The sequence below is a fragment of the Oryctolagus cuniculus genome, chromosome 13, assembly GCF_051225735.1.
Source record: "Oryctolagus cuniculus isolate XC-2025 breed Fujian yellow rabbit chromosome 13, ASM5122573v1, whole genome shotgun sequence".
Taxonomy (NCBI): Eukaryota; Metazoa; Chordata; class Mammalia; order Lagomorpha; family Leporidae; genus Oryctolagus; species Oryctolagus cuniculus.
The window spans coordinates 30,278,265-30,304,154 of NC_142879.1; the positions used below are offsets into that span (position 1 = coordinate 30,278,265).

Sequence of the window (25,890 nt, forward strand, 5' to 3'; positions counted from 1 at the left end):
TAACTTATGATGTAAGATGGGCAGTGCTGGCAAGAGTGGGTCATAAAAGATACGTTTAAAAAGCTCTGTGTAACTACAAAAATAGCCAGAAAATCAAGTTATTTAACTTTATGTAAAAATTCTATACTGTCTAATTTTGAAAAAGGATCTGTTCATTTTATACAGCAGTCAATGAGGTAGAGCCATAAAATTTAGTATTTTTTCTTTTGACAGGCAGAGTGGACAGTGAGAGAGAGACAGAGAGAAAGATCTTCCTTTTGCCGTTGGTTCACCCTCCAATGGCCACCACGGCTAGCGTGCTGCGGCTGGCGCACCGCGCTGATCCGAAGCCAGGAGCCAGGTGCTTCTCCTGGTCTCCCATAGGGTACAGGGCCCAAGCACTTGGGCCATCCTCCACTACACTCCCAGGCCACAGCAGAGAGCTGGCCTGGAAGAGGGGCAACTGGGACAGAATCTGGCGCCCCGACCGGGACTAGAACCCGGTGTGCTGGCGCCGCAAGGTGGAGGATTAGCCTAGTGAGCCGCGGCACCGGCTGGAAATTTAGTATTTTTAAAACTTGATGGCAAACACTTCAATCATTTGGTAAACCATAAATAACTCCATGAAGATGCTGCAGTTGGGAATTCCTGAAATAATGACAAGGAAATGTGATCCAAACAAATAGGGATTCCTCTGGGCAAAGCTGTGAAATAGGAGTGAAGGGTTCCTGGCAAAATTTGGACAGAGGATGTAGAGGACATAGAGGAAACAATAAGAAACATAGGATGCCTCACCCCATTTGGAGGCTGGTGGAAGTATGTATACCAGGGGACAATGATGATGTGTCCCCACAGAAGCAATGATACACTGAGAAAAACAGACTATTATTGGTGGACTAGATAGAGACACTGCTGAGAAAATGCTGACCATGGGTCACTCATCGCATGGTCCAGGTGAAGGGTGTTTGGTTAGGTCAAGTGCAAAGTACAGAGTCCCAAGAAGAACTACACAAAAGGCTTTGTCCTGTTGCTGTCACAAAGGCCTACGTCTTCCTTTCTCTTACATATCTTTTGTGCAAGTGGTGCTTGGTAAAGGTTTTAAGAGAAAGAGTGGGGGTGGATGCATGGATACCAGGAAAGGTAGAAAGAGCGAAACTAGCTGACTCTTTTCCCTAAAGATCAAGCTTTTAAATCTCCTAAATAACTTTACAACCAGACAGCATAAGAAATGTGCAATCGCTCTCATCCGTGAGAGAGAAATACGAAGCAACAATGCTTCACATGTTTGGAGAGCTGTTATTTCTTGAAGTGATGCATTCTGATGCTTGAGCAAAGCCTTTACTTTGGAGTACTAAAATATTTTCTCTTTCTCATTGCCTTCTTAACGTATGCTTTCTGAAACATTAATTTATGCCAACAGTTTGCAAGTTCCAAGTACAACAAAAGTGTGACTGAAGTCAGAAAGAACTGAGCAGTGGTTAATAATTCCTCAATTGTCATTTGGAGGTTCCATCACACTGAAATAATTGTTGCCTGTGCTGGTGTTTAGCAGTTAAAAGAGACCATGGAAATCAACCGTTTGATTCTCAATTTCATACTGTGCCATACAATCAATTCTTTTTAGTCAGACTGTCTCTAGATTTACTTCTGAGCCATAGTAAAATGAGGAAGCTTTCATTAATCTTTCAGATGCTTCATATTAATGACAAGGCTCTTGCATGAACAATGTAACAGCAATTAAAAAGCCCATTAATCTGCATTACAGCTATTAAAGATGCATGTCATTAAAGGGTATGGAGTTTGATTCATTTTCGCACCCCCCCAAAAAATGGAGCAATTATGGCCTGGCAATGCACTTTGTCATCAAATTAGGTTGGGGTTTTCCAGCAAATGGCCTTGCAGCATTTAGCTCTTCTCCTATTTTATTATTCATGACTGAAATGTGGAAGTCAAGACCTTTGAAATTACTTTACCTTCTTGTGGAGTAGAGATGTTCAATGCATGTGAGCTCTCAGTACAGCCAGCCAAAGTGCATGCAGTTAGGGTTACTGCATAGTTTTTGAAGGGTATCAAGCCTGTCAATATGCCTATAATAAAAGGGAGACAAAAGGGAAATGCATGTTTACCATAGCATCTATGAAGAGCTGTGTGTGTGTGTGTGTGTGTGTGTGAGAGAGAGAGAGAGAGAGAGAGAGAGAGAGAGAGAGAAAGAAAGAGAGAGAGAGCGAGCGAGAAGAAAAGTAGAGGGGGGAAAGACAGAGTCAGAGAGATAGGAATTCAGAATTATGCTCTTTACTTTATTTTCCTGCCTGTCTGCTGACTGCACAATGAGATGATTCATGAGAAAAAATTGTGAGACAAAATGTTGTTAAGACAACTATAAAACAGTATTTGATGTTTCCCCTATTAAAAATGAGGAGTTCCACATATGGTTCATGAAGCAAAGTGCAATGGATCCAATAGTTAAGATGCATATTACCTCATTCCAGGATCCGAGACCCCCTGCAGACACAAAACTATTTAATTTTCTTTAACCTAGCATTTTTCACCCATATTTAACTAAGGAGTCCTTTTCATGTGGTATCTATTAACACACTTTAGGAAACACTACTCCCAAGAGTGGCTTCATTATTTTAACGGTAGGATACACATATATAAACCATTTGTTTATGTTGCAGCTAACAAATATGCAAATTAACATAGTCGAACAATTAGCAAATTAGATAATCATGCTTTTGTACTTCCACTTGCAAAATTATTAGTTTATTTAATTAAGACACCTGTCTGAGACAGAAGTGTTATACATGGAAGTGTTGAATTAACCTGACTTGGTGGTGGATATACAAGGTTTATTCAGCAATTAAAAGTACCTGTATAAATGAAAACACATTGTGTTTACTGATGTTCATAATCAAGGCAGGAGTTTGTTATTTAGGTAGTTCTCAAAATTAAAGAGGTCTCGATATACAATTTGTGCAATGGCTCAGCACTGTTTTTCCCCAGTTTTCCAAAGCGGTCTTTAACCCCAACCACAGATTGTCATCATTCATTTAAAAAGATAGTCCCACTCATATTATCCCTTTATTGATTTAGCCTTCAATAGCTTACTGAATATATTATCGTTTTAAGGTGTCAATATTGCTGATTGCTTGCATCATTCAGAGGCAAACTTTAATACACGTGTTTCCATATGTCCTCTACCCAATAGAAAGCTTAAAAAGAATTAAAGGAGCAAAGAGCCAGGATGGAGACCATAAGCTATTGTTTGTTTTGGCATCACTCTCTTGCCCTTGGATTCCAGTGCTGCCTTTAAGTCTTCCTTCCAGCAGCTGCCCAGACATCTCCCTGGGCCACTGAACCCTCTCTGCTATGCTTCCACATGAAAATACCCATCAGCTTGGCACTACCAGCTTAGCTCATGGCCAAAGACAACAGCAAGCCAATGAACTAATAGGCATACACATGTGACCATCTTGTGCCAAACTCATCTCTCTAATCACAAAACTCCCTTGTGTCATAACCTTCTGCTCTCCATCCTTTCTGCCACTGTGAATGTCCTTGTCTTCAAGACCAACACCCATGTTCTGAGTTCACTTTATTTTGACAAGTTATTTCTTTTCTCTGTTATGTCTTAAAAGCAAGCATCATCACACACAGATTCTCATCACACAATAGTATGGTGGCAGAGTGTCAACGCTCGGGCCAGATGGCTGGGGTTCAAAACTGCCAGTTCTGCTCCTGATTGGCTGCAGGAGCTCAGGCAGGTTGTTTAGACTCCGTGTTCTTAATTTCCTTAACTGAGAACAGATAACAGTAGTCCCTGTCTTGAAAGAGATGGGGATGCAACCTGGGGATAACGTAGAGTTAGTGTGAACATGAACCACCTTGCTTAGTAATATACAGAACTCATCATGGAGCTGTATAAGTAGTAGAATTGTTAGCTCAAGGCATGTTAAAACTACAACTCAGCTTCTATGACTAACTTTTATCTTTTAAAGATCATTCCTGATTCCTTAGATATCAAGCCAAGTAAACCTTCCTTGCTCCTTATCCTCCTACACTGCCTGGACTTTGTCGTCCCTTAGCTTCCTTCTAACACTGAATCTTCCTGGATTTTCTCCTAACTATTGAGATTGCTCTTTCCTTTAATTGACTCATGTGGCTTGCATCCCTCTCATAGGAACTAGATTTTATTTCACAAGTCTGAGTTCTTCTTTCCTTTTCTATACACTTGCCTTTGTTATGGCATCAAACCTCACCTCTCAGTGATCACATTTCCATCCGTGGGCTTCATATGTCTTCCAAGCTCTTTCTCTGCTATTCTTCCTGCATGCCATGTATCCCTACCTGGATGTCCCACTGGTATCTCTCACTCAACATGCCACAATGCATACTCAACATCTCAAACTGTCATATGCTTTGTTTTTCTTAATGCCTCTTCCATGATCCCCAAACTGCAGGATCGAAACTAAGGGATCGTCATAAAATATGTGCTAGCCACTCTATCTCAGAACATCTTTGGCATTTGTCACGTCCTTCCTATTACCACGTTGGAAACTACTGTAAGCTTCCAAATAAGATAACATGCATGTTTGAACCAGCAGAGTGCCACCCTAACAAGAAATGAAAGAATCCCCAGATAATGACATTTTTAATCCTAACATGGGCAAGAAAAATATGTTGGAATATGAGGTAAGTTTCCTTTGTTCATCACGTTATTTGGCACATGTGAAAAGCAGTGCCTCGTATGGATAAGAATGATTTTGCCAAGGCATAGGAATATTGTATCCAAAGAGACACAGTGGTTTTGTACACAGGTTGGTGATCTGACATACTTAGCATGAGGATGTGTCAGGCATCCAGGCGAAACATAAAAACAGTTCTACTAGTTTGCAATTTTGCAATAATTTAATCTGAGATGTTATTTCTTCCCAAATCATAGCTGAAGTTCAATGGTGAAATTCCAGTGTTTATATAAGCTTATTAGGAAATGTATTAGTGCAGACTTTAAGAAGAATCATATCAAGCCAGATACTGAGTACACACTCACTAAATGATCATCAGTGTTTTGTTTAACCTTTCTTGACTTCAATAAAGGTAGTACTTTGTGTGTATATATTTATCATAAATTTCCTTTGCTAATTCCCAACCCCCTTTTAAAATCCAGGTAATACTCTTCTCTGTAAACTTGTTTCTGTAGCTGTGCACTTTGGTAAAGAAGTTTACCAAACTGTATTGCATGCCACTGAAAAATCCAAAGATTCTTAAAGAAAGATGCTCGAGAGAAACTAGATCATCTTTCGGGCCATTTATCAAAGTGGTCACATTTCCCATTTCAAGTCAGGTGAAACAATAATAAATGCTGAGAAATGAGAGCTGCAAAATAGAAATAGAAAAAAAAGGAGGAGAAAGTTAATGTTTTGGTTCTTGGCAACTTTGGATCCCAGACGGGAAGGTTTGAGATGGTTTGAAAATCATACTTTTAAAATGCATTCTATACTTTCTGAGGCTGAGTGACATTTCTTCCCTATTTCTAGAGGAGAAAGGACTGGCTCTTTTAAAAGTCTCAAAGTTTGTCAAAACGGCTGGATAGTTTTCCCTAAATACAGGATTATTTCCCTAAATTAGGATAATTTACTGTGGTGGGAAGAGCAGTATTATGATTCAGCATCTTCCCTTTTCTAGTCATGTGAAAATTAAGGATTGGGGTAGAGGAAGGGGCTGGTCAACCTAGTGGTCTTCACAAAATAAGGATAATAAAAAGTCTCCCTAACATCTGGGAAACACAAGTTACCTCTAGTGTCTCAATATGGAGAGTTCACCAGGATGGTTAAAAGTTGATGCTTATAAATAGTTGTACTATTATCAAAGAATGAGGACAAGCATGTTCTATTCAAGACTAAACAAAGGAGACCTTCTTGGCTATATACTTTGAGTTATTATTCTAATGGACTTAAGCATCAGAGTAGCAGAGTAGCTTTAAGTGTCACAGTAGCACTCCAGAAAAAAAAAAACAATAGTACTGCTAGTATAATATAATCATAGTAAAACACTTATCAATGTTTCTTCTGTATGCCTCTAGAAAAGGCATTATTATAAAACACAAATGGTTTTTTTAGATGTTTGAGCTAGAAGGACCAATGATAATACATTAACTTGTAATTAATACATAAGGCAGAACACTTGCATACATGCCAAGTGGACAAGGGAATTTATAAAGTCCACACTTCTCAAAGATGATAGAAGGCCTGTATAAGATTAAAGACAAATAAGAAAAAATAGGGTAATCATTGAGCATTTGTTTCAGTATCAGAAAGAGAGAGAATTTTAGGATTGGCTTGGACAGAAACCTTGTTTGGGAGACATCTAAGGGAAGTCTTTTTCTTTTTACTCGAGAGTGCTCCTGCCACAAAGCAGGCCAGATGACCTCTCAAATTTCCTTTCAGCCACAAACTCTGTGAAATGAGAAAATGGTCCCAACCATGTCAGGAAACCTGCCAGTCTCTCTTGATAATGGAAGAAGGCAAGTTGAAAGAAAAAAGTTGGAAAAAAAAAAAACATTCAATAAGCATAAAGTAAGCCTTATTGATGTCTTAAAAGTGTTAGTATCCCATGAAACACAGGGACACTGGTATCTGGATCAAAATCATTGGCACCAGAAGGGCCATAACTCTCACTGCTAAGTGATAATGCATTTTGCATTAATGCTTAACATTGAGAAATCCTGACATGCCCCACCAAGGGAGTTTTGAAGTCAGCTTAGTAGATTTCCTTTGAATGGCGGCCCTGTGGGCCACAGTGGGTGCTGAAAGTCCAGGCTGAAAGAGCTGGGGCAGGATCCTGAGGAAAGAAAGGACATTTAAGAGCCAGCCTTCCCGTACACGGCTCCAAATTCTGTGCCTGAGGATTTCAACATAGTAGAGCGGGAGAACCTTAGCCTGGAGAAGCTTGAAACTTACAAGACTTTGCAGTGTTTGAGGGAATCCCTTGCATGCACAAGCCACATCCTTTTACTGCTTTCCTTATCCTGCAACTGTTACTCTGGTTTACCAAAAGTAGGCACTTGATGGTCGACCAAAAAAATGAAGATTTTCACCCTCTTAGCTCCACTCAGCTTCTTCCTGCCCCTCCTGCCACTCCATCCCTTACAGGAGCCAGCAATGTAATAGGCACTGTTTCTTTTCAATGATAGATTATTGTCTCCAACACTTTCTTTCCTTTGCTCTCACCTCAAGTTTCAAAGGAGCCGAAGAGAAATATTAATAATCGGAGGCAGCCCGACTACCTAGGAGAAAATCATTGTGGAGCTGACACCAGCTGTGCGAGCCTTTGTGTCTCTAATAGGACTCTGTATGCTGAGAAGCAGAAAAAACAACAGAGGAGTCGCTTTGACGTTGAAATTCCCTGATTAACTCCTCTGACTAAATGCAGACAAGGATAAATGCTCTGCCTGGAAACGCAGCCTGAGACACGAAGCCAAAGGGCATTCTTTCTAAAGGCAAACACAGTTTGGAGCAAAAAAAGGGACTCCGTCTCTATTTACACACTTCAGCAGCCTCCTCCTCCCTCCCGCACCCCACCCCCAGCTGCCAACCTAGGTGTTTGGCCAGCATCCACTGTAATCTGTTCTCCTTCATTATGTTAATCTGTGGGCGGAAAGATTTCTGTCATCTCTGAATCGCTTGTACAGCAATGGTAAACACCTTGGCCTGTCTGTAATTGGACAGGTGTCTGCATTGATGTCACCCAGCTTTTAATTCAATTAAAGAACTGGCTGCTCTGCTCTCATTACCTACTCATTTCCATTGCACTTTGAGTCTGCCGGTGAAATCTGCACATGGCAATTGTCTAGCCCGAGTCTAAAGTCAGTGGTCCCCCTCTCAAAGGTCACGCACCATATTTCAAATGGACTCCATCAATCCAACAGTGTTTTCATGTTAGCAGAAGCAACTGGAATCATATGAAGAATTTCCCGTCCTTCTCTTCTGGCTTCTCTCTCTCCCTTCTTCCCTCCCTCTCTCTGTGCTTTTAGATTCTTAATACCTAAGCAGTGTCCTCTAGGCGCTGGCCAGTGATCAGGGGCAGCCCAGCAAACAGAAAAGCTGTTTCCAACTTCCTCTCCCCAGGGCTTTTCCCCATCTCAAGAGAACTCATCAGACTACAATGCTCTTATTTATTTGCTGGCATTTCACATTTGGATCAAGAAACAGGGTGGGCAGGAGCAAGGCATTTATTAAGAGGGCCATCTGGTAAGGGATCCCGCACACGCAGAGCTGCTACCACTACCTGGAGACATAATGGAAGAACCCAGTTTTTTAAAAGAAAAGCCAGCGAGAGGAAAGAGAGCAGAAGCAAAAGAGCATTTTCTTTTCTGGCTCAGGCTTCCACTGCAGTCCTAATAAATTCTAATTTTTGAGTATACATCCCAAATCAACCCCAATGGACGGATTAAAGACAGTAAATCAATCCAACATGCCATGCTTTCTGCCCACTTAAAGGGATCTCTGAAAATAAATTAAAGTTCTAACACAGACATTTTGACACAGTGACCCCATGAAACTGAATAATGACATTTGTTAAATATGGATGGAAATGTAACGGTCTAATAGCGATCTGGAAACATATCCAGGAGGCTTCTGCCCTGGTTCTTGGTAGCCTAGGAAGGTGGGATTTGTTGTTGTGTTTTTGATAATATTTTAAACAAGAATAAGGTTCTCTAATATTTGAGAAACAAAAGCCAATTTCCACTTTACTCAACAGATGGAAGAGTAGGTTTACTCCAAATGTAAGTAATCTGTTAGAAACTTTATGGCTAATGTTTCATCCATTTAATCTGCTTCCAGTGGATTTCCTGACCTTGTTTATAACTTCTAATAGGGAACATGACAGATCTAAGACCTTGGGTCAAGGATTTTGAGAGGAAAAATAATTTTAAAAATTACTTTAGGGGCTGGCACTGTGGCACAGTGGGTTAACGCCCTGGCCTGAAGTGCCAGCATCCCATATGGGCGCCGGTTCAAGACCCAGCTGCTTCACTTCCAATCTAGCTCTCTGCTATGGCCTGGGAAAGCAGTAGATGGTCCAAGTCCTTGGGCCCCTGCACATGCATGGGAGACCTGGGAAAAGCTCCTGGCTCCTGGCTTTGGATCAGAGTGGTTCTGGCCGTTGCCACCAATTGTGGAGTAAACCATCAGATGAAAGACCTCTCTCTCTCTCTCTCTCCTTCCCTCCCTCCCTCCCTCTGTCTCTCCTGTCTGTGTAACTCTGACTTTCAAATAAATAAATAAATCTTTTAAAAAAATTACTTTATAAGATGAAGGGTCTAATCTCAGAACTAGAGAATGGTTTAAACATGATTTTAATTGACTTCAAAGCATTACTCAGTTAAGATTCTTCTAGAAGGCTTACATCCAACCTCAAATTTTAAATCAAGTCCTTAGTGGTGAGAACTACAAAATCTGGCATTTTCAGTCTAATTTTGTGTAAGTTTGAAGCCATGCACTTGTATTAACTCCTCATGGATCCTTGAAAATCATTGGGACTCTCTGGACCCAACTAAACTGGCAGACAGGCAAGGCCACATAAGGAAAAGGAAAAAAAAGAGAAATGAAAGTCAGCCCTGTTGACCAGGACATCTCCTGCTGATGTCTCTTGGGATACCTCATTCTGCAGAGGGGGCTGCTGGGCCAGATGTAAAAGGTGTTGTTCAAGTCTACACGGCTAGAAGGCAGTAGAGTCAAGATTACAAACTGTGTCCTCTGGATTCAATATCATCAACTCATGGGGCTGGTGTTGGGGCATGGCAGGTTAAGCCACCACCTGAAATGCTGGTATCTCATATGGTCACAGGTTTGAATCTTGGCTGCTTCACTTTTTTTTTTTTTTTTTTTTTTTTTTTTTTGACAGGCAGAGTGGACAGTGAGAGAGAGAGACAGAGAGAAAGGTCTTCCTTTGCCGTTGGTTCACCCTCCAATGGCCGCCGCGGCCGGCACGCTGCGGCTGGCGCACCGCGCCGATCCGGTGGCAGGAGCCAGGAGCCAGGTGCTTTTCCTGGTCTCCCATGGGGTGCAGGGCCCAAGCACCTGGGCCATCCTCCACTGCACTCCTTGGCCACAGCAGAGGGCTGGCCTGGAAGGGGGGCAACCGGGACAGAATCCGGCGCCCCGACCGGGACTAGAACCCGGTGTGCCGGCGCCGCTAGGCGGAGGATTAGCCTAGTGAGCCGCGGCGCCGGCCTGCTGCTTCACTTCTGATACAGCTCTCTGCTAATGTGCCTGGGAGAGCAGTAGAAGCTGGCCCAATGCTTGGGCCCCTGCACCCACATGGGAGACACAGAAGCTCCTAGCTTTGGTCTCGCTCAGCCCCAGCCATTGTGACCATTTGAGGAGTGAACCAGTAGATGGACAATCTTTTTCTCTATCTCTGCCTCCAACCCTTTATTTCAAATAAATAAATAAATCTTTTAAAAAAATCATTGATTTTATGTTATGATCCAAACCTTATTTTTATGAGAATAAAATTTATTGAAAAAATCTTACCAAAAATAGCATACTTTTTATAGAAAATATTCTATTGAAAATGTACCTTAAAATGTGATCAAATGATAAAATTTATTACTAAAACATGCTGTATACAAACAGAGAGTAGCATGCTGGCCCCTCAAAATGAGTATGCATGCCTACAACACTCCTTTATAATAGCGACTGATTCATAAGAAAAGCTATGTGTATGTATACATTATTTAACATGTTAGACTTTTATTTTTTGCTCCATATTTATTCACATGTATAGAATCTTTTCAATTGCTTCCAAATATAATCAAAATACAAAATAATTAAAAAGGTGGAAAGCAGAAAATTGGGATGTCTATTCCTTTTCTTTATTAAATCTGTTGCATAACTTATTTTTATTAAGTATTATAAGAATTTTGGACATTTCTACTTGATTATTACTCTATAGCAAAATTTATATATATGCATGATTTAAAATTTTTTTAAATTTATTTTTGGTTTCTTTGAAAGGTGGAGAGAGAGACAGAGACAGAGAGTAAGAGATAGAGCCAGGATCCTCCATCTTCTAATTCATTCTCCAAATACCCACAACAGCAAGGGCTTGTCCAGGCCAAAGCCAGGAGCCTGGAACATTATCCCATCCTCGTAGGTGGTTCATGTGGGTGGCAGGGACCCACGTATCTGAGCCCTCATCTGCTGCTTCCCAATGTATCACCATCATTTTTATCCATGGTATAACTGACTACCAAAAAGAAATACAAGTCCTGTACTGTAGATTCTTATTGCAAAAAATAAATTGAATAACTTGCAAGAAAAAAACTATCTCTGAATATTTCACAATGTGCAAGTAGTTCAGCTACATTATGTATTCAGGAGAGTTAGACAAAGCTATTAACTCATCAACACTGCATTACCTAATGAAATTCTTCTACATTAGCTAAGCAGGAACATTACATCACTTCTATTTTTAATATTTATGTCATAGGCCATCTTTTTGTACTATGCATTTTTCAGAGAATTTTTTTTCAAGATTTACATTTAAAGAAATAGTTTGTGACAAACTACAAATACAGAATTCTAATTTGTGGAGTACTATAAAAACTGGCAGAGACTTCCTCAAAATTAATCTTTTAACAATACCATGATGACTTTCTTTTTTTCATTTCTCCTGATGTTTACTTATTGTAGCGGAGACTACTAGACTACTAATTGCTTTTTATTTTGTATTAGATTCTTCAGTAAAATAAAAAGAATTCTTAGCTGAGCAAATGGACGCTTTAAATTAGGACATTTCCCATCAACCCCTGCAGCTAAATACAGTCATGTACTGAAGCTTTGACCATAGAATACAACCAGGGGTAGAGGAACAACTTTTAAAATATGTCTTCAAAGTGACTGTGCATATCCTGCTTTCAACATTCCTCCTTCCTCCCGGATGGAAGGCAAACTGGACGGCTGAAGCTCAAGCAGCTGCCTTGGACCATGAGGCTTAAACCCTATCTCTAGGGATGCCATAGCAAAAACATGAAGTGCATGGGTACCCAGCACTGGAACATTCTGCCTCTAGGTTGACAAACTGTGGATATCTGTTATGAGACAGAGAAAAATTTCATCTTGTTGAAGACAACACTATTTTAGCTTCTCTGTCTCTCAAGTGAAACTAGTTTAAAATGATAAACCTAGGTCTTCCCCCATAAAACTTTATTTCCTACATAACATTATACCTTAGAGAGAGTGTTTGAGCTATATTTTGGTGGTATATATAAAAAATTGCATAGGTAGTATCTAGCACTAGTCTGGAGCACAGGAGATAACTTTTATAAATATATGAATATTTTCTGTTAGGTATAATTGTCAGCATTGCAGCAATACTAGCTTCCATTGTTTTAAATTTCAAATACACATAGTGCTTGAGTTTCATTATGAGGTATGAGTTTTAGAATCAATCTTTAGATTCTATTTACCATACCAGCAGCATTTTTCCTATTGGGAAAATGTGTATTAAGTTCCAAATATGTGTCACAATTATGATTGTTCTATACATCATTTCATAAAGTTAGAAAACTAGAACATTGATGACAGCTTAGTAAGAGCCAGTAGTTTAATACTCAATCCAACTCAGCCTAATAAAACAATATTATTATTACATTAGCTCTGGGGCTAGCACAATGCTGAATTTGTTCATTTATTCCTTCATGCATTCTTTTTATAGAAGTATATTGATCCTACCTTGAGGAAGGAACTGAGTATGATTTAAAAGAAATATAAAAGTTGGGGCCGTCACTGTGGCATAGCAGGTAAAGCCACCGCTTGCAGTGCTGGCATCCCATGTGGGTACCAGTTTAAGTCCCGGCTGCTCGACTTGTGATCCAGCTCTCTGCTATGGCCTGGGAAAGCAGTAGAAGACGGCCCAAGTCCTTGAGCCCCTGCACCTTTGTCGGAAGGTCTGGAGGAAGCTCTTGGCTCCTGGCTTCAGATTGGTGCAGCTCCATCTGTTGTGGCCAGTTGGGGAGTGAACCAGCGGTGGAAGACTCTCTCTCTCTCTCTGCCTCTCCTTCTCTCTATGTGTAACTGTGACTTTCAAATAAATAAGTAAATCTTTTAAAAAAATATAAAAGGCTATACATGCCCTCCAGAAGCTTATTGTCTAATCAAGAAATAACATGGAATAAGGCTGTTTAAACAACACTGGAGTGAGAATCTTCAGCTGAGGGACCACTGTTCCGGTGCAGCAGGTTAAGTTGCTGCTAATAACACCAGCATCCCACCACAGAGCACGGGATAGAGTCCCTGCAGCTCTGCTTTGCACCCAGCTTCCTGCTGATGCACTTGGCTAGGTAGCAGAAGACGGCCCAAGTACTTGGCCTCTTATCACCTTTGTGGGAGACTAGGATGCAGTTCTTGCCTCCTGGCTTTGACCTGGCCCAGCCCTGGCTGTTGTGGCCATTTGGGAAGTTTTGCAGCAGATGGGAAATCTCTCTGTTTCTGCCTCCCTCTGCCATGCTGCCTTTCAAATAAATAAATAAATAAGTAAATAAAAAGGATTCTCAGCTGAATAGAAAAAAATGGCATGACCTTAAGTTGCAGTCATCTCTCTGCAGACTTCTCACTAAGTATGATGATTTCACATATAATGCATGTGTGTATATATGTGTGTGTGTAATATAATATATATATGTAATCTGTACATATGTGATATACACACATACAAAGCCATACAGAATAGAACCTTGCTGGTGGAATAAAAGCTGGGTTTAAGTTCCAAAGTCAGGCATGAGGCCAAAATAACTTGTGATTTAAAGTCCCCTTGACAACTCCTTATACGGCCCATAAAGTATAGTACATTTGGTTTTGTGTATGCCTCTAACTCTTCATTAATCAATGGTTCCTTAAGGTTCTTATTCTTAATTCTCTTTGTAGGCATCTCAACAATGAGTTTCACTCCTTTGTCAGTGGTTTGGGAACCCAGAAGTTATTCACATATTCTTTCCAGTAAACAGATATTGATAGTTTCAGGACTGGACAGCATTCTTTGTTGGGGCATCATCTGGTAAGTTTTTCCTATTGCTTTTCCATGCCTTATCCACTTTTCTCTGAATTTAATAGACATCTTACACCATTTCTCCTTCCATTTTTTTGTCCTTCCTTCTTTGCTTTTTCATTTTTTCTTTTCTCCTAAAGTAGGGAGCTTCATGTCTTCCTGCCAGCCATTGCAGGATTGGGAGATGGGGTGGAGTGGGCTGATTAGCCATGCAGAATGGCACTCTGTCTGCAGACCTAGAGAACAGGAATCTGCATTCTTCCATTATCCCCAGGCAAGTGTCACCTCCTGTGCACTGGGCACATTCAGAAGCGTTGCCCTTGGGGGTCAGAGGGCCTCCTTATACCACCTCTATTTCTTCATTTGCCCTAGCAGCCTTCTTACAGCAAAGCTGCAGATACAACAAAGGAGGAAAGAATTCAACCCTAGCAGGTGAAAATGACCCCTTCTCAGTGACCATTCCTTGACACAGAGTTTTTTCAATGTGTGATCCATGTACTTTCTGCAAAGGAAGCAACTGGAACACAGAATAAAATGTAGATTTTAAATCCTCGTACAGAATTGTGTGAGGGTACCCAAGAACAGAACTGATAAGCAATTTGGGAATCACCTCATGACCCATCGAACTGAGAGTCCTAATTAGTAGCAGGAGTAAGTGTGGATGATAAAGAAAAATTAGGTATATTTTCAATATGTTAACCATATTCTTCAGATAAATTTTGAGGTCTACTGCATGTGAGGACTGAACCAGTTTTAGTGAGAAAAGCATTATTATCAATTGCATTATAAATTGTCTCATTTTTCTACATAAATTTTCTACATAAATTTTGGGGCACTGTTGTCTGCTAAATTACACAATGTAATAAATACTATTATTATTTATTCTACCCAAGAAAGGAATATAACATCTAGACTCTATCTTAATGGAATGTAACAACAGAATTGAGAAAACATTTTCTATGTATCAATTATACCGCTAGCATCATGCCGGGCCTATACTAATTATACCTGTAATTAAATTTGAAGGCCTAAATGTCTTTAAGAAAAAGATAATCATATATGTACAACTTCAGGATATTCAGTCCAGACATAATTTCAAGTTGAACTGTGAAGTTACTTTCTGAGCAGCCCTCAGCCTGAGGGGAAATGCCAGGCAGCTCAGGGCAGCTGCTTTTCAGGCAAGCAGGGCTGAGGGAAAATCCACAGAACTTACTCAGAATTCATTGGAACCCTTTGCAACAAGTCCATAGACACACAACAGTGATAAGGATAGGGCTGTCTACCCGGAGGCTCTGGCTAAGAAAGTGTACTTTCAGGAAGTCCTCGCTGTAAATCCTGGAGTTAAGAGGGCTAGAATCCAGAACTTGTGACCCAAATGGGCCTACCTGCTGCTGAGTTGGGGCTGTTAACCCTGGAAATTTCCACTGCTACTGAAATTTTTCTCATTTAGTCCTCTGGCTACCTAATTCACAAAGAAAAGATTCTGTTTCACTATTCTATTCTTCCAGTTCTCTAGGTTGATGTTCATTTTTTAATTACTTTTTTTTTTTTTTTTGCTGTCTGCTTTTTGCAAGTCTGATCTTAATTGCCAATTTCTTCCCGAGACTTGATTTTTGTTGTCCTGTGACATTCCTTTGCTAATGTTATTTATTTGCTTTTAATCTTATTCGTTTTATATGTGCTTTTATCTTTTTTCAGCCCACATTTTTTAGTTTAGTTGGGAGATAGAAATTGTCACAAAAATTTCTTGGTTGGGGGTCTGGGGCTGTGGCATACCTGGTTAAGTTGCCATATTAGGTACCAACATCCCATATGGGCACTTGTCCAAGTCTTGGCTGCTCCACTTTCAATCCAGGTCCCTACTAACCTGCCTGGGAAAGCAGTGGAAGATAGCTCAAGTGCTTGGGTGCCTGCAACCACATGGGAGACCTGCATGAAGCTCCTGCTCCTGTCTTTGGTCTAGCACAGCCCAGGTTGCTGAAGCCATTTGGTGAGTGAACCAGAGGATGGAACACTTCTCTTTATCTGCCTATGCCTCTCCTTCTCTTTAGCTCCACCTTGCAAATAAATAAGTAAATTTTTAAAAAGAAACAATTTCTGGATTGAATTGAATCTTGACCACTGGTGTCAAACTCTTGTTTCTAGTGGTGTTTACCAATTCTGACTGCACAACAGAATTATCTGAGACTCTTTTAAAATACCCATGCTGGCCAGTGCTGTGGCTCACTTGGCTAATCCTCCGCCTGCAGCGCCGGCACCCCGGGTTCTAGTCCCGGTTGGGGCGCTGGATTCTGTCCCGATTGCCCCTCTTCCAGTCCAGCTCTCTGCTGTGGCCCAGGAGTGCAGTGGAGGATGGCCCAAGTGCTTGGGCCCTGCACCCACATGGGGGACCAGGAGGAAGCACCTGGCTCCTGGCTTTGGATCAGTGCAGCGTGTCGGCCGTAGCGGCCATTTTGGGGGGTGAACCAATGGAATAAGACCTTTCTCTCTGTCTCTCTCTCTCTCTCTCTCTTACTGTCTAACTCTGCCTGTCAAAAAAAAAAAAAATACCCATGCTGAGGAGTCATTCCAGACCCATTAAATCATCAGACTGCAGCTGGGGCACACAGGCATCCGTATTTCCAAAGCTGCCCAGTGACTTGCTGAGAACCTAGAGTGGTAAAATATCACCTTATAAGAATTCCAATAAGATGACCAAAGTTTATAGAAACCTGGAAGTGTACCAGACAAGGACAAGTGGACCACTAGAAGGAGCATCCCAGGAAAACTTACTCCCCATCTAGGTGCTAAATGCCAGCAAGCTCCCAGCACTCCCACTTTGCCAAACCCTGCAAAGAAAGGCACAGAGGCTGCAGGACTGCTGCAAGGCCAAGGCCAATTTACTTCTGTTGACCCTGTCACCACCCCAGTGAAGGTTATCATTAGCAGCAACCGATGCCCAGTGAAAGGATTTGAAAACTATCTGATTTTGCTGTGTAAACATCCAGACTGAAGGTAAGTTTAGGAATGTTGCAACTGAACTGTGGAGTAGAGATTTGGGGGTGTATTTAGTTGATTGAGAAATGGTAACTCAAAAGGAGAGCAAGAATTTGCCTGCAAATTTCAGAGAATGATCTTGTTCTAAGGAGGATTTAACTTACGAAATAGATAGAGTTCAGAAATCAGCAGTAGTATGCTGGAACTAAGATAGAAAAGAACTTGAGATGCATTAAACAAGAGAAAGAAGGTGAGTGGAATACAAGAGAGATGAAGATGCAAGTTAGGATATTGAGAGGCAGGCAGAAATCAAAGGGAGTTGGATAAAATGAGGAACAAATTATATAAATGTCTTAAATGGGACAATTAAAAATTATCCTAGGATAGATGCTTGCCACAGCAGTTAAAATACTGCTTGAGACACCCACATCCTATAACTGTGTTCAAGTGATGGCTCCACTTCTGATTCCAGCTTCCAACTGCTGTACATGAGGGAGGCGGCAAGTGATGGCTCAAGTACTTAGATTTCTGCCACTCATATGGGAGATGAGGACAGAGTTTTTGGTTTCTGGCTTTGTCTTGGCCCAGGCTGTTGCAGGTATTTGTGGAATGAACTGGCATATGGGAAATCTTTCTCTGTTTTTGTCTCTCTGTCTCTCTGCCTATCAAATAAAATTTATATAAATAGCATAAAAATAAGCTGAGAAGTTTCAAAAAATAGACAGAAAATCAGAAAACAAAAAGGGAAACAATTATGAGGCAATAACCTGGAATTCAGAAAATGTAATTCAGAGATTATAAAGACAGCTATTAAGTCATTGAACATTTACTATGTGCCTGCTTCTGAGCAAAATATTTCATATAGACAATTCATTTTTTTAAAAAATGGTTTATTTGGGGCTAGCTCCATGGCTCACTTGGTTATTCCTCTGCCTGTGGCGCTGGCATCCCATATGGGTGCTGGGTTCTAGTCCCGGTTGCTCCTCTTCCAGTCCAGCTCTCTGCTGTGGCCTGGGAAGGCAGCAGAGGATGGCCTAAGTGCTTGGCCCTGCATCCGCATGGGAGACCAGAAGGAAGCACCTGGCTCCTGGCTTCGGATTGGTGCAGCGCCGGCCATAGCAGCCATTTGGGTGTGAACCAATAGAAGGAAGACCTTTCTCTCTAACTCTCTCTCTCTAACTCTATCTGCAAAAAAAAAAAAAAAAAAGAAAGAAAAAAAATTAAACATGTTTTATTTAATGAAAGGCAGTGTAACAGACCGAAAGAGGTGTTGCATCCGCTGGTTCACTCCTCAAACAACTGAATTGGCCAGAGCTGAGCCATGCCAAAGCCAGGAATTAGTAATTCTATCTGGGTCTCCCATGTAGGTGACAAGGGTCCAAGTCTTTGGATCATCTTCTGCTACCTTCCCAGGTGCATTAGCAAGAAGCTGAACCAGAAACATAGCAGTAGGGACTTGGATCAGAACTCTGATACAGGATATCAGCATCAGAATTGGCAGCTTAACCCACTGTGTCACAACACCAGCATCTGGTATATCAGTTTTATCTTTACAACAATCTCATAATATAAGAAAGATTTTTAATACCAAATTTACAGGTAAGGAAACTATAATAAAGGAATATATTTTAAGATTCTTTAAAGATTGATTCATTTATTTGAAAGGAAGAGTTATAGAGAGAGGGAGGGACAGAGAGAGAGAGAGAGAGAGATCCTCAATCAGCAGGTTCATAATCCAAATGGCCACAAGGGCCAGAGCTGGGCTGGTATGAAGCCAGGAGCTAGGAGCTTCCTCCAGGTCCCCAGTGTGGGTATATGGGCCTCTGCATTTGGGCCATCCACCACTGCTGTTCCAGTCACATTAACAGGGAGGTGGATTGGAAGTGGAGCAGCTGGGACTTGACTTGAAACAGGGTCTGTATGGGATGCTGGCTTTGCAGTTGGCAGCTTCACCTGTTACACCACATTGGCCCCAGGGATATATATTTAAATGCATCTATGCTTCAGCTAAGAAGTGATATAGGTGGCATTTGAGTGTAGATTGATTTGATTCTGTAAACTGTGTTCTGGATTGTTAAACAAAGGAGGACACATGGGAAGAAACTACTGCTTTTCACAAAACTTGTGTTCATATTTGCATAACAGCAAATTTTCCAAGCTGAAGAAAGACCCAAATTTGAAGAATGAGAGAGTTTATTATATAACAGGAAAAAATTAATGAAAAGAAATCAATACATTTTCTGATAACAATATAACTTAATCAGCAAAGGACCCTGTAACAACCAATAAAGCTAAATTGCTTTGTATATCTAGGATCAGCATTATTTCAAATAAATATGATGCTAACAAGCAAAATTATTTAAAAAGTAAAATCTCAACAAAAGTCACATAAGAAATGTGAAAAAGTAGCTGGTGCCTCAGCTCACTACGCTAATCCTCCACCTGCGGCGCCAGCACCCCAGGTTCTAGTTCCAGTCGGGGTGCCGGATTCTCTCCTCGTTGCTCCTCTTCCAGTCCAGCTCTCTGCTGTGGCCCAGGAGGGCAGTGGAGGATGGCCCAGGTCCTTGGGCCCTGTACCCGCATGGGACCAGGAGGAAGCACCTGGCTCCTGCCTTTGGATTAGCGCAGTGCACCAGCCATAGCGGCCATTTTGGGGGGTGAACCAACGGAATAAGACCTTTCTCTCTGTCTCTCTCTCTCACTGTCTAACTCTGCCTGTCAAACAAACAAACAAAAAAAGAAATGTGAAAAGGCAGTTACCCTCACAACCAAGAGCAAAACTGCCCACATTCACTTATTCTGTTTTTTTTTTTTTCTTTTCCTCTTTATATCTGTTATTTCAACCAACAGTCACCAATCAATCTCTAGGCTCTCAACAACTCCATTGCTATGGCTTGGAAGTGGTTTGTCTTCACTAAGGTCTGTGTGCTGCATCCTTGGTCCCCAGGATGGCAGTAATCGGAGGTGGTGCAACCTTGCAGAGGTGGGGCCTGGTGACAAATCTCTTGGTTCCTGGGGGCGCTGCCTTCAGTACAGAATTCTAGTCTCCTGGATCAAGGTGGGGGAGAGTGTAGAGAAGCAGACTGATTGGTTCATATACTATAAAAGCTTGAAACTGTCAGCCTTTCTCTGGTTTCCTGTTTGAGGTGTGGCCGCTTCCTCTTTTATGCACTCTCCTCATCTGCCACCTGTCATGGGGTCCTCATAGGATCTTGAGTCATTCTGTATGGATTGGCAGTCTCCAAAGCCCTTGGAGCAAACAAACCTCTTTGCTTAAAAAGGTAATCTGCTTCAGGCATTTCATTATAGCAATGAAATCTAACTCATAAATCCACTAAATCCATCTTTCTCCCTCTCTACTTTCTCTCTCTTTCCATCTCACTTTGAGTGTCTTTTCCATTTCTGTGACATTCTCTGACCTTGCAAGTTATCCAAGCTGGTTTTGGTGTTACTCAATGATCCTGACCCTGCACAACCAAAGTCACCAGGAAACATCAGAAATCCCCTTTAATTGTTAATATTATTTTTTAAAATCTTTTTCAACTTTAATTTATTTGAAAATCTGAAAGACAGACAGTCACAGACAGACAGAACTCTCCCATCTGCTGATTCACTCTTCAAATGTCCACAATGGCCAGAGCAGAGACAGGCTGAAGTTAAGAGCTCAGAACTCAACCCCATCAGGAAGAAAAAAAATACAACTAATAGATATATTAGGTAAGAAGGAAGTAAATGAAATCCTGTATAATAATTATGTTTCTTTTAAAGTGTTTAATTTCATCTAGAATACAAATCCAATGGCTGAGTGGGAAGAGAAAGGGGGGCTTGGGAAGGTCTCATGTATTTTAAGGAGATTGGGGCAAGGAGCTGTTTACAGAAATACAGTGAGCTTGATGTCATTACTGTGTGCCCATTTGCTAGTGGGGATTGAGAATTTTTGGTGATATTGTCTAGCTGCCACACATAACCAGGGAAAAGGCAATCTGTAGGCTCAGTTAGGCAGGGTTCTTGGCAGGTAGGTAAGCTAGGGAACAATGAAGAGGAGGCTGGGATCTGAGGGTTGCTTTTTTATTTTTTCTAAAATTGGTTATGTATTTGGGCTGCAGATTTCAAACAAGGAAGTCAAGTGTTTTCATTCAAGGGAATGAAAATAGATATGCTGGAAAGATATTTAATTCTCTTCTAACATCCATATGATTATTCAAATTACAGGAGTATTTCACAGGGGAATTTTTTTCTATCACATGTGATGCATTTATTTTGAGAGGTCAAACGCTTGTGTTTAGCTTTTGATTTCTGCATGCTTCCACGTTTTATAAAACTGGAAAATGTTGTCTTGCTGCACGCACAGGAGTTTGATTGTGAGATGTTAACTGAAGTGTATATTTCACTCTCATCATTTTATGTGGCATGCTTCTCTGTGAGAAATTGATTCACCAATTTGCCAGTCAGACTGCTGGGGCCCTTATACTCCTCCACCTTGAGATAATTAGGTTTAATCAGCAATTTTACAACAAATAATGGTGGTGTGAACTTGGGCTAGTCCCAAAGAGTAAATAGCTGCATGGTAAAATAGTTAAGCTGGTCTTATATGAGTCTATATACATAGAAATCCCCCAAAGATATCTGTGGAGTTGAAGGGCTACAGCCACCTGTGACCTAATCTCTTGGAGATGGAAAGAATATCAACCTTGTAATGAAATAATCCATAGGAACCTGTGCTTTCACATAATTGTACTTCTCATCACAGGAAGATACAGGTTCTTACCAGGGTTGATGGTGGTTGTTTTGAATTTTTTAAAAAAATATGTTTATTTGATAGGCTGAAAGACAGATATGAGAGACAGAGAGAGAGCACAAGAAATCCCATCTACTGGCTTACTCCCCAGTAACCAGGACTGGGTCAAAGCCAAAACTAGGAGGCAGAACCTCAAACCAGGTCTCTCATTTGAGTGGCAGGAACGCAGATACCTGAGTCATCATCACCATCTCTAGAGTCCACACTGGTAGAAAGCTGGACTCAGGAGTTGGGAATCAAAACCAGGTACTCCCATGGTGGGACATGCGGGCATCTGATGCAGCATCTTAACCACTAGGCCAAGACACTACCTCCTCCCTCATTATTTTTAATGAAGCAAAAATAATATACATATATTTCATGTATTTCAGGAAAAAAAAAACTAGCCAAATGTTTTTATTCAAGATCAAGACAGAAAGGAAATAAAAAGATCCATTCCATTAAGAAATCACCTTTACCTGAGAGGGTGCTGGTGTTGACAAATTCAGCACTGGCAGCAGGCAAGCCAAGTGGACGGGGGTCCTCCTGGCTGTAGGCTTTCAGGATGTACTTCTCAATCACGCCTCTAACCACAACAGGTTCATCCCAGGTCACCTCAACGCTATATCCGTTTATGCTGCTGACTCTTGAGGGACTTGGCACACTTGGTGGAGCTATGAAAGAATTAAAGGGAAAACAGAGAACATAGTAGCTCTGAGAAGACTACTGCCTCTATTCACTTTTAATGGCTGCAGTAAATCAGACTCAACCATTAGCATAAATACAATTTATTAGCGTTGTAACTTTTCAGCATTGATTTAATATGACTGCACATCTTGAGCCATTCAGCTTAAGCGGTATTTCAAAACCATCAAAACTCCATCGACATAACATTCTTTTAAGTCTAGTCCAGGTTTTCCAAAAACATTTAATGTATCCGACATGTTTAAACATCACTCATAAAGAAGGAGGTGGATGGTAGGCAGATAACAAGTTCAAGCAATATAATGATGTACCCCTTTGAAGCAAGATAATTAGACTGTTATTATACATAGGTGTTTGACACTTTTATATCTTCAATGTATTAGCCAAAAAAATCTCACAAGTGTGATTGGGTTGTACTTGAAGGGCTGCTTCCATTTTCCAAATTCCAGTGTGTTGCAACTTAATTTTTAAAAAGCCAAAAAGTTCTACCAGATCTAATATAGAGGATACACTCCTAACTGCATCTGGGGTGAGGAGGGAAACTGGTACCTTCGAGATTCTACAAAACCATTTTCCCAGACATTTTGCTCAGAATATCTCAAAGCAATAACACAAAATCAGAAGGTTTAAAGGGATGGCAAAAACCACACTTGTAAGTTGAGCACCCTAATTTTAAAAATCCATAACCTTTAACTATTTATTAGATATTGCTACGGTTCTGGTAACAACTTCATCACAGCTGACTGCACTGGGGACACAAAGAAAGAGCCCAAGGAACTCTGTGGCAGGATGATGGATGAGAAACCGGCTCGAACTGCTCCTGGAGCCTTGAGCCCTGTCAATGGACAATCACTCTGATTGTCCCACATCAAATATCCTCCTCCTCAGATTTCACTCTTCAGACCCATAAAATAGGACAGCTTTAAGGGAAACACAGCGAACGTCCATGATGAGAGGAAACAGAGAGGAGGAACCATTCTGTGCAGTTAAAACACCATGGGCACCACATGATCAAGTTGCAAGTGAAGGGACAATGGGAGCAATGTTGATTTTATTTGTTCTGAAATGTGGTACAGGGCAAAGTAAGAGCTGTCTAACAGATGGTCTTCTCATATGGGACAGAGCAAAACTGACTCAAAAATAATTAAATAGTGCAATTATTCTCCAGCCCTTGGGAGCATGTAGCTGCTCTGTATTGTGGTCAGATTGTAAATATGAATTTATGGCATAAGACTTCGTGGTCAGATCATGGCTGTAAATTCAGAACCCTATTTGTGTACTTTCTCAGTGGGACTCACAATGGAGTCTATTAAGCCACGCAAGCAATGCACTTTCTAGACACCTATTTATGTTGCTGAGTTATCCTCAAAGCAGGCCTGATAGTATATTTGTTTATAAGGTAGAGGAGTGTGAAATAGGGGCAGAGAACATGTCAGTAACAAATGAATATTTTATGTCGGAGCTTTGTCCTAGCTTTGAAGTTGGAAAGGATTTTTAAGAGATCCTTCAGCTTGTTGCCTGGCTATAAATGGATGATCACTTAAATCATCCTGAAAAAGCATCACATGGCCCTCCTCGGCAAAATCTGTAGGCAGCAAGCCTTGAAGATTATGCTTAGTGGCCCACCTCAGTACTCTATTATTTCAGATGAAGAAGATCCCTCGAAGATTGGCTGGTGTGGGTAATAAGTACATGGAAACACCGCTTAAAAGCATCATCTTTAAGCATATTGCTATTTTCTAGGCAAACTTTCTTCCAGAGACATGGGTGGCAGCCATTTGGAGATTTATTTGACTTTCTGACAAACATTTGACCCAAAATGGCAGGACAAAGCTAGGACTACTGATTCACAGAACTCTTCATGATGCATGCCTTCCTGGGATGGTATTAGATAAGAATATGTTGTGGCCACAGTCAGAGGAACAACACATTTCTAAGTCAGGTGTCTAAGATTAGACCTGATCAGATTTGGTCTCCTAGTTGTCAGCCTTCTAATCAAAACTATTAAATCAATAAGCAATTTCTGTCCCAAGAGGGTTATTCTAAGATCACAATGGTCTACTGTGTGGCAAATATCAGCAATGCTGTGATAACAGACACGTCTGCTTCCAACAGGACTGGTTTTGAGCATGCTCCCAGCGAGAGTGGGTCGAGGGGCCGCCCCCTCCCCAAGTCTGATGGTAACACAGACCTCTGGCCTGAGCTTCCTGGCATCTATGTAGTCTGAAAAGTTTCCTATCCTCAGACACACTGTGGTGTGTGGAATCTGCTAAAACCTTAACACAATCGAAGTTTCCTTTCTTCTGTAGCCAACGAGGAAAGAATGGTTTTTGAGCAAATATTTAATAAATTGTTGATCGGTTAAAGGTTTTAGTCATTGACAGATGCATTTCAAACCAAAGTGTGCTCTGTTATTAGTACAAAAATACTAGTACCTCAATGTAATGGTCTTTTCTGTTTTTCATATGTACAAACACACACAGGTGAGGGCACGGATACACTGGAAGATAAATAATATTTACCTGTTCCTGTTGTACGGCCCCGACTCCAGTCACTACACACCGAACCTCCTTCATGCGAGGCTACCACTCGATACAGGTATTCTTCAATGGAAAGAAGAATTAGCAACATTACAATCTTCCATATAGAGAGCAGTGGGGGCAGGGACCGGAGGGAGACACGCCACGTTTAACCGGGAGGACCTTCGTGTTACCTGTGAAAGCCTGAAGACCGCTCTCGGAAACACTGCGCTCTGTTCCCCGGTAAACCAGGATGGAGTTGTTTCCCCCGCAGTTAGCAGCGCTGTCAGGTGATAGGCATCCGTCCAGATTGACTCTGACAGCGCTGCTGGACACAGATGCCAAGTGAACGGCAGCACCCCGTGTAAATTCAACATCCTTCATGCAACCACCGAAACCTAGCAAACAGTAAGGGATTAGTATCACATAAAGGGCTTCAGTCATTAATTACCAATCATTTTCTATCCTCGGGAGCACTGCATTTTGGGAGCAGGAATGTGGCTAGGTTCAATTGTAAAACTTTCAAGTCTTGCTTGCGAAATCCTTTAGGTTTCTCTTGCTTGTTACCAGGCTGAGTTGTTAGAAGCACACAGTTTGATTTCTATGCTTTTAAAACCCTATTTGCGGTAAGAGGAATTCAACTTTTGGGACCAAAAAAGCATTTATTTGAGCTCTTTAGAACTACATTTTCTAAATTATGTTTCTTCTTTTGAAATAAAAGTTAAACAATTACACATAATGGTAGGGAGTACTCAAATGTCCCCCAATTCAGGAAAATCAAATTACTATATAAATCAGTGTTCAAGTGCCAAAAACTAATGTGAATTAGCATGATTATTCAACACACTCATTGGAGGAAAATGCACTCTGAGGGTTTCATGC

The 25,890-nt window shown here is 41.0% G+C and overlaps 1 protein-coding gene across 1 annotated transcript in view; it reads right to left on the minus strand.

Moving 5' to 3' along the window:
* The window catches only part of USH2A (usherin), an 870,853-nt gene that overhangs the window by 429,947 nt on the left and 415,016 nt on the right, over positions 1-25,890 (minus strand). The window contains exons 29-32 of the mRNA XM_089312189.1: positions 25,203-25,406; positions 25,012-25,092; positions 22,264-22,458; positions 1,953-2,066 (exon numbers count right to left, since the gene is read on the minus strand). Coding sequence (XP_089168315.1) covers positions 1,953-2,066; positions 22,264-22,458; positions 25,012-25,092; positions 25,203-25,406 — 594 coding nt within the window. The remainder of the gene's footprint in view (positions 1-1,952; positions 2,067-22,263; positions 22,459-25,011; positions 25,093-25,202; positions 25,407-25,890) is intronic.